Genomic DNA, 13662 nt, shown 5'->3' on the forward strand with positions numbered 1-13662 from the left:
TAACAGGAGTCAGAGCTGGAGTCACTAAAAACAGGTCGACTCCAGTTTTTGCTGAACAGTTTGAATTTGAAATGAAATTAAAGTGAATTAAAAAAAAATTAATGACAAGCTGAGTTATTATTTTTATTTATGGACTATAAATAAATAGTTAGATTCTATTTTATTTACATATGAATAAATAAATAAATAAATATAAGGAAGGAGGATGGATGTGATATTTGCCATTAGTGATTAAACTGATTCATTTAGTTACCAATCTCACTGATAAATTTTAAAGCAATAGCAGCAAGAACTCCCAAAATTGAAGGCGTTCTTAGGAAGCAAGCAGGAAAAGGAGCAATTATTGATCAAGCAACGTAATAAGGAAGTACATATTTGATGATATAGAGGTTTTTAGAAGATGTAGTTGTTTTACTAACAGAAAAACTGTGGAATGATCTTGCCAGAATTGGAAACTTCTTTCTACACCATATATAGCTATAAAAAAAGCTACAATCTGAAGAATTAACAGGAGGAGAGAATGGAAGAATGTGATGTTTGTTCTTTCTGAAATGGATGGTTTATTGCAGAGGGAACCATTTCTTCAATGAAGAAAAGAGAAACTAGTTTGCTAGACAATGAGATCTTCCTGAGTTCAATATATGTTGATCCAAAACACCAAATTTTGTTGGATGACGAACAAATTAAGAAGACAAAGAAAGCCATCTATGAACTTTCAATAAGAATGTAATTATTTTCAGAACAACTGGAGTATTCAAATCAAGACAGTCAAACTGCAGACATTGCAACTGAGTCTCTATGATCTTCCAGTGATGAATTAGATTTTGAGAAATATTTTTGGATAATATTGAAAAGGCTAAGGCAAAGTGAATGAAAATAAAAAACCAAGAGCCTTTAGATAGAAAAATGAAAAAACACAAAGAAGATTTCTACACGGCCTTTGAAGAAAGAGAGAAATATGATTGCTCTTACAAAATGCTTCTTTTAGATCTTTTAGAAATTACAAAAATCTATTCTGAAAAGTTAAAAGAAGTACCCTAACAGTAACAGCTCTTCCTCCTACTTAAGTCAGTGTAGAAAGTTCTCAGCTCTGTAGTTTATCAAATTGGATATATGGTCCTCCAACAAAGAAGATCTTGCCAAAGCTATAATGTATCTTAGAAATAACTAATGCCAGTTTTTCCATTTCATAATAAATGCTAATTAATATAAATAATTTGCTATTCCATCAATTTTTTTTTTCTGTAGCATCTATTACTTCTTTTATATTAAAAAATAAGCTGTAACCCATGCGTATATATATATATATATAATATAGATAGAGAGATAGATATAGATATAAATATATAATATAGATATAGATATAAATACACATATGAGGGAGTCGGAGTCTTTAAAATTTCAGAGACAGAATCAGAGTTAGTCATTTTTCCTACCAACTCCACAGCCTTGCCTATAACTTCAAAATACATTTTTTTAAAATTTTAGTTGTATTTGTTGTATAACGCGCACAACCTGAAACCTGAAAAATACATGTGTGATGTCCTTATCTTTTGTCATTCATTTGAAGATTTTTCCCAAGCTTTTACACTGAAATGACAAGCGATAAGGCAAACAATACATGTGTGGGGAAGTAAAAGATACTGCAAAGAGGATGGGTTGTATTCAATGCAATTTTGCATTCTGAGAAAGGGGGGACATAATTTCGGGTAAGAAAGCACTTGCCAAATGAATTTGCGGAATTAGGAGTCGGATGTTTTCTCTTTCTGTAGCCAATTGAAGCTGTGATTATGAATGAACATCAAAAGCATATATTGCATTTGCTTTAGTTGAAATACAGTTTAACTAGTCTTCCTTTCAATAGTGAATATGCCTCCTCCCAAACAAAACAAACACAATACTGGTTTCAAATGCAAAATTATTGAATTTAAAAAAGAAAATGGAAATTTTGCTGCAAGCAAGGATGTTTGGTGTTGGTGAAAGCTCCATACATGAGTTGAAGAAAAATTAAATCAAAATAATTAATATGCCAAAGAATAAACATGCTTCGCATAAAGAGTAATAAAATGGCCTGCTCTAGAAGAAAGTGTTGTGAACTGGGTCCTAGAAAATAACCGCAATGGATTAATTGTAACAAAAAAGCAATATATGTTGATTTGCCTTAAAATATGCAAAAAAGAATGCAAATGAAAACTTTAAAGCAACTTTGAAATGGTTTAGTCAATTTATGGCACGGAATAATTTAGTTCTACAAGAAAAAACATTTTGCAAATCTTCCAATGATTTGGACAATGAATTGATGTTTTTAGAAATATGTTATTGACCTATGAAGGACAAAAAAAAAAAAAAAAAAAAAAAAAAATTACTTACTGTCACATATTGGACATATGCATGAAAGTCTAGTAATGTTTGCTGTGGTACGAATTAAAACAACTGATGTGAAAGGAACAAAAATGGTTTACATAACAGGTCACGAAAAATCTCACCTTGCTGTAGTGCTTTTCCGCTTAGCATATGGTACACAATTAAAACCCATCGTTATTTTTAAAAGAAAGAAAATGCCAAAATTTAATTTCCGAATGGTGCTTTCAATCCTGTTCTTGAGAAAGGATGGATGCATAAAACAATGTGAAATTGTGGATAAGAAATATTTGACAAAAGTGTCCACTTACCTTAAAGAATCTAGAAAATCTTTTAGTTTGGGACATGCTCAGATCCCATCTAATGGATAATGAGAAAAAAACTGAAGTGTAACACAGACATAACAACTAGTCTAAGTATAGCAATGTGATTAGTTCAGCTGTTAGATGTGTGTATCAATAAACTGATCAAAGGAAATTTCAAATGAGAGTGGAATACGTGGATGGAAAAAGGTGCAAAACCATTTACAAAAAAAGGCCAAATGCATCATGCTGGTCTAGAAATAGTGTGTAAGTGGATAATAAAAGCATGGAATGAAATTAAACTTGATATAATTCAAAAGTCATTTAAAAAATATAGTATAGCTAATGATTTAGATGGCATGGAAAATGATTATTCATTTATGGAACAGAGTAACAGTGATGGTGAAAATGAAACAGAATTTGATTATGTGCCTGAAGATGTAATGGAAGAAAAATATGACAAACTCTTCATGTTATCAGGTAATGAAAATTTTTACATTCACAAGGTATGTAATTTCTGTTAAATAAACAGAATTTAGATTCATGTAGAAATCTAATTTTTGTACTAATTTTTTTCCTAATTTTTAAATCTACCATCTTCATATCAAGTGTATAAAGCATACCCGTAAATTTTGCATTAAAAGTGCACGTTATACACCGGAATATACAGTATATACACCGTTTCCAAAAGTTAAGCAACAAATTGAAAATCTGCAATAAACTGGTTTAAAGTAGTTTGAAATTCTTGAAATTTGGATATGTTACAAATAAGAGCAAGCTGCATCAAGTAGCATTATGCAAAAGAGAGTACTGCCAGTGCTTCACATAAATACGATATATTTTAAAACCAGCTGTTTAGGAAGGAATCACTAGCATTATAAATAAAAGTTAACTTCATTTTAGATATGTTCTGGCATTTTTATTTCTGAAAAGCAAAGTATGCTTTTCAATAGATTCATTCCTACACCTCCCATGCCAAGAGTTTATGGGCCCAAGCAATTCAATGTTACAGGAACACAAGCAGTGGCTTAACTAGAACTCTTGGGCCCTTATGCAAAAAATTTTATTCCCCCCCCATAAATTTACAGTATTCTAACAAGAAAAAGAACAGGAAAGGGGGAAGGAAAAATCCAAAAGGTTTTACCATATTTTCTGGAAAAAACACCGCGGTGTTTATGTGTTTAAAACTTAAAATTTTCAATGGGTGTGGCATTTCTACCTATGCAGCACTTAGATGTACCTAAAAAAATATTTCTTTTGATGTCATTCTACATAGTTTGGTGCTATTCTCATATACAAGACAACTCAGTTGCTTTCTGCGAACTGTTTTGTTTACATTCTTTTCCCTTGAATGGACCTATGTACCTTATGCACTTTAAACGGGATCTCAAAACAATGACATTCTTTCCTCTTTCAAATCAGTATTCTCATCAGTTTGAATAGTCTCTCTTCTCTGCTACTGGATGAATCTTCCAGGATCCATCCTCTCCTCTGCCCTGCCTTTTCCATGGTTAATCTGCCGAGATGTTTTTCAAAGGCTGACGTGACTCAACCTGCATTGCAATAACAAACTCTGATGTATTCCCACTTCAGCATGAATTGATTTTTCTTCATTAGTTTTTAAGAAGGGAGTGAAAATTTTTTTTAAATGACACCTAAACAGCACAGAAGCTATACTGCTGGCTTTAAGCTTAATGTAATTTCACGTGCTGAACAAACTGGAAAAGGAGCAGCAGCTCGAGAGTTTGAAATGGAGAAGAGATGCACTCAATGTTGGAGAACTAAAAAAGAACTTGAAAATGTGCCACAAAAGAAATGAGCCAAAAGAAGTAGTACTGTAAGATGGCTGAATCTACAGGACGACCTCGCAAAATGGATAAAGGAGCAACAAGGAAAGGGAATGGCAATTTCAATTGTAAAATTTCATTTACAAGCAAAATTTACCACGAAACAAATGAACATACATGATTTCAAAGGACAGCATTGTTGGTGTAGCAGATTTAAAAAAGGAAAAATATTTCTGTGTGAACTCAAACAACAGTCGGGCAATAATTGCCAAGGACTGGCAGGATAAAAAAGCATCTTTCCTAAAATATGTGACAGATATTATTGACAAACAAAAATTTCTTCCATCACAGATAATAAATAAAGATGACACACCCTTAGCTTTTGACTCTCCAGCAAACAGAACTGTTGAAGAAACTGGTGTAAAAACTGAATCTGTGCTTACAACTGGGCATGAAAGAACATCATTTACATGTATGGATATTTTACATGTTTTACATTACATGTTTACATTTACATGTTTGTGCCACAAATGGTGACAAGTTAACACCGATGATCATTTTTAAAAGGAAAACTATTCCGAAGGGAGATTTTCCTAATGACATAATTATTTGTGCAACGACGAATGAATGGAAGTGTGAAATAATCATGCATGAATGGCTACAAAAAATTTGGCTGTGTCATAAGGGATCTTTATTCCAATCAAAAGGGCTGTTGATAATCGGTTTCATGTGTCTCATTCACTTGAGTCAGTGACACCAGATGTCAAAATCTGTATACGACCTTAGCAATAATTCCTGATGGTTTGACAAAATTCTTACAAGCATTTGATTTGTCAGTTAATAAATATTTCAAAGCTGAAGTCCAAAAGCGGTGGAAGTGTTGACTAAGTGAAGGACTACGGCAGCAAAATGCATTTGCCAAAAGTGGCAAAATGCGTAGAGCATCTTATGAAGAAGTTGAAAAATGGTTAGGAAGTGCACGGAAACCGGTTAAAACTTTGTCAACAGTTAATAACAGCAGAGTTCAAAGAAGCTGGAATTATAACCTGAGATAAAGAGACTGTAAACCAAGAGGATCAATGTGACAATCTGGAAGACTTGGACCATTTAAATAAAGATTTGCTAGATCTTTTTAATTCAGATAGTGAAAAATCAGATTTTGATGGCTTCATATGATGTACAGTTTGCTTTAACTCTTTTTGTAAGTAAAATTTAAAATTTCCTTCTGTCATCCAAATTTAATATCTTGTTGTTGCGATATTTTTTATAATATAGTATGAGCATTACAAATATGGACTTCTTTAGTGGGTATATTCGTTAACATAAGTATATTTTCAAAATTTCTTACCTATAATTTATTTTTGAGTTATGGTTTCATTTCATGCATTTTTCTTAACTGATATATTGTATAAGGTCCACAATTATGTTACATGCAAATTTAATTTATTGCAGCGTTTATGCTGATGTGGCCTTTCTGCCAGAAATTACAGTAACTGCTGCCCAGGGCTTCATAAAGTTTTTTATGCTCTTGCTCTCACTCCTGCAAACTCCCATTTTGTTTGCTTTCTTTTTAGCTTTATTATTAAGCATTGTTTTCTTCACACTTATGCCACATAAAGTAAAAATACCAAAAATCACAAAATTTTTAAAAGCTGAATAGCAGCATATGCTTAAAATTCCTGATGCAGTGTTAAGTGTTGGCATACATTTTTTATATTTTTTCAGTCTTCTATCAGTTTATCATATCAAAATTCAGTTTTCTTCATAAGAAAACAATTTTTTTTTGTCTTTTCATTATGAATTTTTTATCTAATAGGTTTATTTATTAAATATCATGTTCATCTTACTCATGATACATTAAATTCAATTCAACAGCAAATATTTAAAAACAGAATATCCTTAAATTTCTCAATAGCATGCCATGGCATTCCTTACATACCCTTATTTACACCACTGAACACAAGCAAAGGAGGTTGCTATCTACAAAAACAAACACAAGAAAGCAAATGTGTTTTACAAGTTGGCAACTGAGATCAATGGAAAGTCGACATAAAGATGCTGTTGCTGGATAGAAATTGCAAAAGCTTCATAGAAGGTAATGAAGAATTTGGTTTAAATGCAACAACACATGAAAAGTATGATTTCAAGTTGAGATAAAATAAGTCTTCACTATATTATACTATGGAATTAAAAATGAGTTGAGGTCATTAATACAAGAATGTCTGAGTGGTAATGAAGCATAGGAGGTTTTGCAGAAGCAATCTGAATCCAAAGCAAGAGCTACAGTAATTCAGCTACTACATGAATTTTTCAGCTTTAAGTATGCACCAGATGAAGGGATATTTATCACTAGGATAAAAATGACAGTGAACAAGCTGGCTGAAGCTGGATGCAACAGTCTTAAAGGATTTGGGGCATTTCGGTGTTTGGCCCAGGGATACTCCGAGAGTGTACAGCTGATTTATAAGTGGATGGACAATGATTTTATGCTGGGAAAATGACCGATGCACTCAAGGGCAGAAAGTCGACTTTGTCAGGTATATGCTGATTTAGAACACAGCAAGGTTAGTGTATTTAATACTATTCTCATAAATGTGGGGGGGGGGGAATAAAAATGAAGCTAAAACTAAATTTAAGAAAATAGGGAATGTAAAGATAGAACCTTCTCCCAGATGTCAGAAATTTGAACACTTAATTAATTGCATAGTCTAAAGAAAATTTAAATAAAAACCGAAGTTTAAAACAGATGATCAAAACAAACAGCTTTAAGATAAGGAATTAATGTTAGTAGAAAATTATGTGCCAGCTGCAGATAAAGGATAAATATACAGATAAATTTAATTGCGTCACAGATATACCTGCTACAACTCATTTCTGCAATCATAGAAATTTTATGATAAATTTTGAAGATATCAATTTGTATGTCTCTAACTGTAAGAAATTTTGAAAGTAGAGTATTAGGAAAAAGTACCATAAAATTTGCACTAAAAGTAGACATTTGAATGAACTGGATTGAATTAGAAAATGTTATATAATCCAAATCTAAGAACAAAGTTACTATCGGGAGCAAGGCTACAAAAGGCAAGTGCCCATTTTGTAGACTGAAATGGTAAAATGCTGATATACTTCAATAATTGGGATATATTATGTTATGCAAAAGTATGACAACCTATATCTTATGTATACAACAAATAAAAAGGAAGCTGGTTACAATACATAAACCAGAAAGTTTAAAAAAAGATGATGCGAAGTTATAGAATAGAAGATTTTGTCATGTAAATTTTCGCTATATTCAAAACAGTAGTAAAAATCAAAGCGTGAAAGAGTACGTAAAATCGAAAATCCAATGGAAAAGTGTGCATCTTGAATTATTACTAAATCTAGTAGAATATTTTTTTAACTCATTCCAAAGAGATAAGCCACAGCAGTTGGTTTATTCAGATGTTTGTCCCAGTTCCATCTAAAGGTGGGAATAAATATTTTGTTTCTACTGTAGTATAGTAGATTGTATTCTATAGTAGACTGGCAACTGTATATTACATGAAAAATAAAAATAAATTGATTAGTAACTTCAGAAACTATATAGAGAAATAGAAAATTAATTACTATATGCACTAATAATAGCGGTGAATTCTGTAACAGGCAATTCAAAAGGCATTTAGAGAAATTAGTTCTGAACATACAAATGCCTGCATCGCTGAAGAGAATATTGCGTGCAAACACTTGTAACTGAACGACATTAGGTGCAGTTAAAACTATACTTAATGATAATAAATTGGGAAAAGAATGTTGATCAGAAACTCTTGGATGTTTCGTACATACTTGGGAACAGGGTATGTCATAAGAATAACCAAACCCCTCATGAAATGTTCCTCAATAGAAAAACCGGTGTTATTTATTTTAGAGTATTTGGCTATAAAGTATATACTGTCATACCAAAACCGACAGGAGATAATTTGCAAATGAGAAGCAAAGTAAGATCCGAGGTACAATAAGCTAAGGAAACTAGGGGGTGTAGAATATGGCTACTAGAAGAACAGAGATTAATTAGAAACCTGTAATGTGAAGTTTGATGAAAGAATGAAATGCAGCAGATAGCATCCTGGATCAGAAACTTAAAAAACTCAAAGAATCAGAAGAACCACAAATGTTATTGAAATCAGAAGACCAGGAAACTCCTAGAGAATGAATAGAGTCATTAGAACACAAATCAACTGCAAAAGAAATTTTGGACTTAAATTAGCCAAGAAAAGCAGAAAGGCCAGATGGAACACATACATATATCACTATATAGAAATATCACTATGTAGAAGGAACACACACTCATTTTAGATGCCATAACGACATTGAAAAATATTACGAAACTAGAAACATTACATTTCAGAAAGATATATTTGACTTAAGAGGCTAATGCTCTGGAAAAGTAAATTTTGTAGAAAAAGAACACAGTTCTGAATTCTCACAAAATTTTAAAGAAGCACGGAAATTTGCCAATGCAGCAGAATGGGATATGACAATGAGGGAAGAAAATGAAATGATGAAGATACTGAAAGTCTGAGAATTAGTTGAAATGTCAGAAAGGAAAAATATATTAGGAAACAAATAGGCCTGTACATTAAAAAGAAATAAAAATGATGAAATGGTTCAATATAAAGCATGTCTACTAGCACAGGGGTTTAGGCAGAAAAGAAGGGAAGATTTTCATAATGTTTACAGTCCCTAGTTAATTATTCAATCATAAGAATATTTTTGCAATACCAGTATGTTTATATGGATAGACTAACTGTCAATTACACATAAAAAATGCATATTTATATGCAAAGTGGGCAAAATATGTATAATCCAGCCAGAGGGCTTTATTGAAGAGAAAAGTAAAAGCATGTTTATTACAAGAGTCCGCATCAAAGTGGCCATGAATAATTTTGTGAATTTGAAAATACCTTAGAAAACCTAAATTTTAAGAAAATACTACAGTGTAATTGTGTTTACATGAGCCCTGTGTCGTGTTTACATGAATGCAATTTACTTATTATTGTATATTAAACCATACTACCAAAGAAACTGCAGATACCCCAGTTGATAACCGGAATGGATTCTTCAAGTATTAAACTACGGATTTTAATAACAGGAGAAAGTATGACAGGAAAGTTAAACTTTTAAAAAATATGTTCAATTTTATAGCAAATTCACAGGCCGAATGGATTACCTACTCACTTCTTATAATTGGTTAAAACAAAAGGTAAAAGTACATATGATCATTCCATTTGCATACTACCGTAAAATCCATGCTATGTATGAAATGAAGCCATAATTTATAAAATATTTCAATAGGTTTCACAAGCATAAACATGTGCATTACAATTTTAAAAAAATCTGATGTGTACACCACATGACTTCCTTGTACAGAATATTAAATTACATGCATTTTTTCTTGCATTATATTTAAACTTATTAGATTGAATTAAACCTACTTCGCCCACAGCGCATAAACCACAACAGAATAAATGCATTCTTTAAAATTCACTTTGTTTACCATAGCGACACTCTGGCGCTAGGTTCACTTAACAGTATTATATTTCATTCATATTACGACTCAGATTACACAACATGTATATCATTTAATGAATTATCTAATCGTTGCCACATGTTCTATTCAAATACTATAATAAAGCTAGAACTATGTATGAAAGAAATTAAGCAAACAAAACAAAAAAGAAACAGTTTTTCACAGACGATTGAGTATTTCTCATTTAATTAATTCAGTTCTCAATACATAAAAACTCAAAATATCTATATTAAAAATTACGAAGTAAATCTCAAACGCTTATTTCCTCGAAAAAATTCCAGAAGGAATTAAGCATGATTTAATTGGCAATAATAAATGAATGCGTTATCTTTGTTGTTGCGAAGCTTAAGTTTCTCTAGATTGGCAACAAATCCACTAGTCTCCTGTTTCAAATGTAAAACATCAATGACCGCCATTAAAAACAGGCTTAGCGGCAATTAAACAACTTTAAAATTGCTGATAATTCTAAAAATATTGCACACAGATTTACTAAAGGCATAAAAACCTTAACCGGAAAATAAAAATAACATAATTCAATAATTTTTAAAGCAAAAAATGTACAATTTACAAACATATAAGAGTAAAGAAACTGAGATCACTGAGACGGGTAATAGAGTGGATATATATATAAATAAATTTATATACGTTTAGTGCGGCCGATTGCAACCAAAATACAAGGTGCAACATCTACATGTTATAGCAGTCCTATACACAAAATTTCAACGTTCTGAGGCTACGCGTTTTCGAGTTATGCGAGATACGTACGTACGCATGTATGTACATACGTTCGTACAGACGCCACGAAAAATTATCGTCAGAATTAATTTTAAACCAGTTTTATAATTTTTTTGAAGGAAAAGAGTATTTTATTCTGTCCTTACGTACAGATATCACGCAAAAACAGCGTTAAATTGCATTCGAGAACGGTCAAATGGATATTTTCGTTGAAATATGCTGCCTGAAACTTTTCGCGATTACAATACTTCCTTTTTACTTCGTACAAGGAAGTAAAAATAGTATGAAAAATCAAAACAATTCCTTTAAATGCAATTAAACTATAGAAAACTAAGATTTATAAACTAAAATTTATAAACTAAAGATATGTCTGTAGGACTAATTGTTAAATATCATAATACATTCATTTTTTCATCAAGGAACTAAACTAGTCTTACATTTTGATAGGTTCTTTTTCCATTTCTTCTTTGAGGTAAGATACAGCAACACATAAATCATCAATATTTGAGAAGGAAGAACCAGTTTCATTTATCTGTCGAAGGATAGCAGCTCTAACAATGTATTTTGGAAATAAACCAGTTTCCAAGACATATTTCACCAAATTTGAGTTCATAGCTTCATCTATTTTAATCAGAAGAGACTCAGAATGCTGAACAGACGAAGACTGCACTTGAACATTTTCCTGAAAAATATATATTGTTTAATGGGATATTTATGAGAAACAAATGCATAACTGTGATCATTCTTCCAAACAAAAACATTCTAGAACAATTATCAATGTTAGCTAGTAAGTATTCATGAAAGAATGATAAAATGCATTTTCCAAAACATCATAAAGTAAAAACAAATGCTACGCATTTATGAGAAAAGAATATAAGAACTGCACTAAAATAACAAATCTTCTTTTTCAGTAGTTTTATAAAAAAAAAGGGGGGGAAAGAAAAAAACTCAAAGGATTCAGATTTTAACATCGCACCTGAGGATTCATTAAGATTTATTATGCTTTCTTTGAGCTCATAATTTATTTGCTCTTGGATGCACTCTTGCTGACACGGTCTTTACTTTTTCTTCTTCTTTTTTTTTTTTTTTTTTTTTCTTTTGTCTTACTGACTTATAATATAGCACTTTCTTTGAGCTTATGCCATGCAAAATTCAACAGCAAAATCACAAAATTTTTAAAAACAGCATACATTTAGAATTTACGATACAATGTTAAGTGTTGAAATACCTTTTTTAGCACAGAAGGACTATCATTCTCAAACCTCATTTTTGCATCATATTATGTTTGTTGTGTCTTTCCCTTCTCAAACAACTAGCTGCTGGCATGGCCAGCTGCCTAAAATAGTTATTGCAAAAAGAAAAAATATATATAATTTTTTAATAAATTCAGCAAGCGTAACTTCATGGGTCCAGCTGATAATTAATAAAAGGGATACAGAACTGCATTTATTGTTTTTAAATTAATTTGTTAATTAATAACAGGCAAGTTAAATTTAACAGAAAAATTAAATATTTTATGCTTTATCAAGTGGCAACAAACTGGCACATGAAAAAAATTTCATATTGCATATCTTTAGAATTCCAAGATAAAGTGTTAAATGTTTGCATAGATTTTTTTTCATATTAGAATAAATTTTTCTTAAAAAACAATACATGATGATAACATTTGGTGGCAACATCCTTTTATTTGTGTTACCACACATTTCATTACATTCGCTACATTATTCCTTTAAAAATAACACAACGTGATAACATTCGAAAAGTGACATAGACACAAAAATAGCAGACATGAGGGATGAGAATAACAGCACCTCAGGTGCTAGGGGGGAAAAAAATTCTGTTCCAAGGTATGCAACGTGTGGCATCACAAACATTTCATTAAACACAATAATTCAACAAGTGTTTGTAACTAAATCAGATAACATTGTAAATTAAATATTCTAAATTACACCAATTCTACAGATTATTAAAAAATAAAATATTTAAGTTATTAAGATATGTATTTATTGCTTTTAAGTCCCTTACTCAGTTTTTTGGCAATTATAATTTTAAAGATAAACTACCCATTTTAATGTTATGATGAATGGCAACACTGTTAAGTAGCTATTAGAAAATCAGATGCAGAATAAAAATCCTATTGTTTCATGTAATGTCAACATTTCCCAAGGTACAAAGATGATAAATCCATAGCAGTATAAAGTAATAATATATAATAATGCCAAAGTTAATATATAATAACACCAAAGCGGCATAAACTCTGTTACAGACATTTCTAGTGCTAGTAGTAAATAACATATAAAATACATTTATTTTAGTTGTAGGAATCTCTACATTACACCATTCACAAGAATTAAAAACATTATGCTTAATAGAGAATGATTTAAGTTTGTACCATGTTGATAAGAAAATAATGCAGGATTGAGATAAGAGAATTTCAAACACAAAAAACTCATACCATTATACCATTAAATAAATTAAATCATTAATGTAGTCCCTATTATTCCACATGACTTCAAAAGCTTTTGCAGAGTTACTTTTGTCATATGTAGTAATCAAGCGTCTTGGCTATGTGCCGAATACAATATTGCTGAGACTATACTACATCTGTTGACTAATGTTGGTTATTTGGTAGTTAACAGCTATTTCATATAATCTAACTGATGACAACAGATTTCTATATTGATTGTCACTTACTTTCGAGCAGTTCAAAATAAATCATGATAATCATCATAAATCCCAATTGTATGGATGTAACTTTGGCTTTGCTCTGGAAACTAAATTGTCTTTTAGATTCAAATATTTTTTGGAGGCAATATTAGCAAATGAATCAATTTCTCATCTCCAATCACAGTATGCCATGAGAAAGGGTATATATCATTTCTCATACCCAGAGAATTACAAATTAATAATC

The 13662-nt window shown here is 31.1% G+C and overlaps 1 protein-coding gene across 2 annotated transcripts in view; it reads right to left on the bottom strand.

Annotated features, from left to right (window-relative positions):
- The window catches only part of LOC118188688 (putative inhibitor of apoptosis), an 82748-nt gene that overhangs the window by 29748 nt on the left and 39338 nt on the right, over positions 1 to 13662 (bottom strand). For both annotated transcript variants that reach the window (XM_035359184.1, XM_035359185.2), the window contains one exon: positions 11189 to 11433. In XM_035359184.1, the coding sequence (XP_035215075.1) occupies positions 11189 to 11433 (245 nt within the window). The remainder of the gene's footprint in view (positions 1 to 11188; positions 11434 to 13662) is intronic.

Source organism: Stegodyphus dumicola, chromosome X1 (assembly GCF_044657685.1).
Source record: "Stegodyphus dumicola isolate Sdum_Otavi_A_Nest chromosome X1, ASM4465768v1".
In the NCBI taxonomy this organism is placed as follows: Eukaryota; Metazoa; Arthropoda; class Arachnida; order Araneae; family Eresidae; genus Stegodyphus; species Stegodyphus dumicola.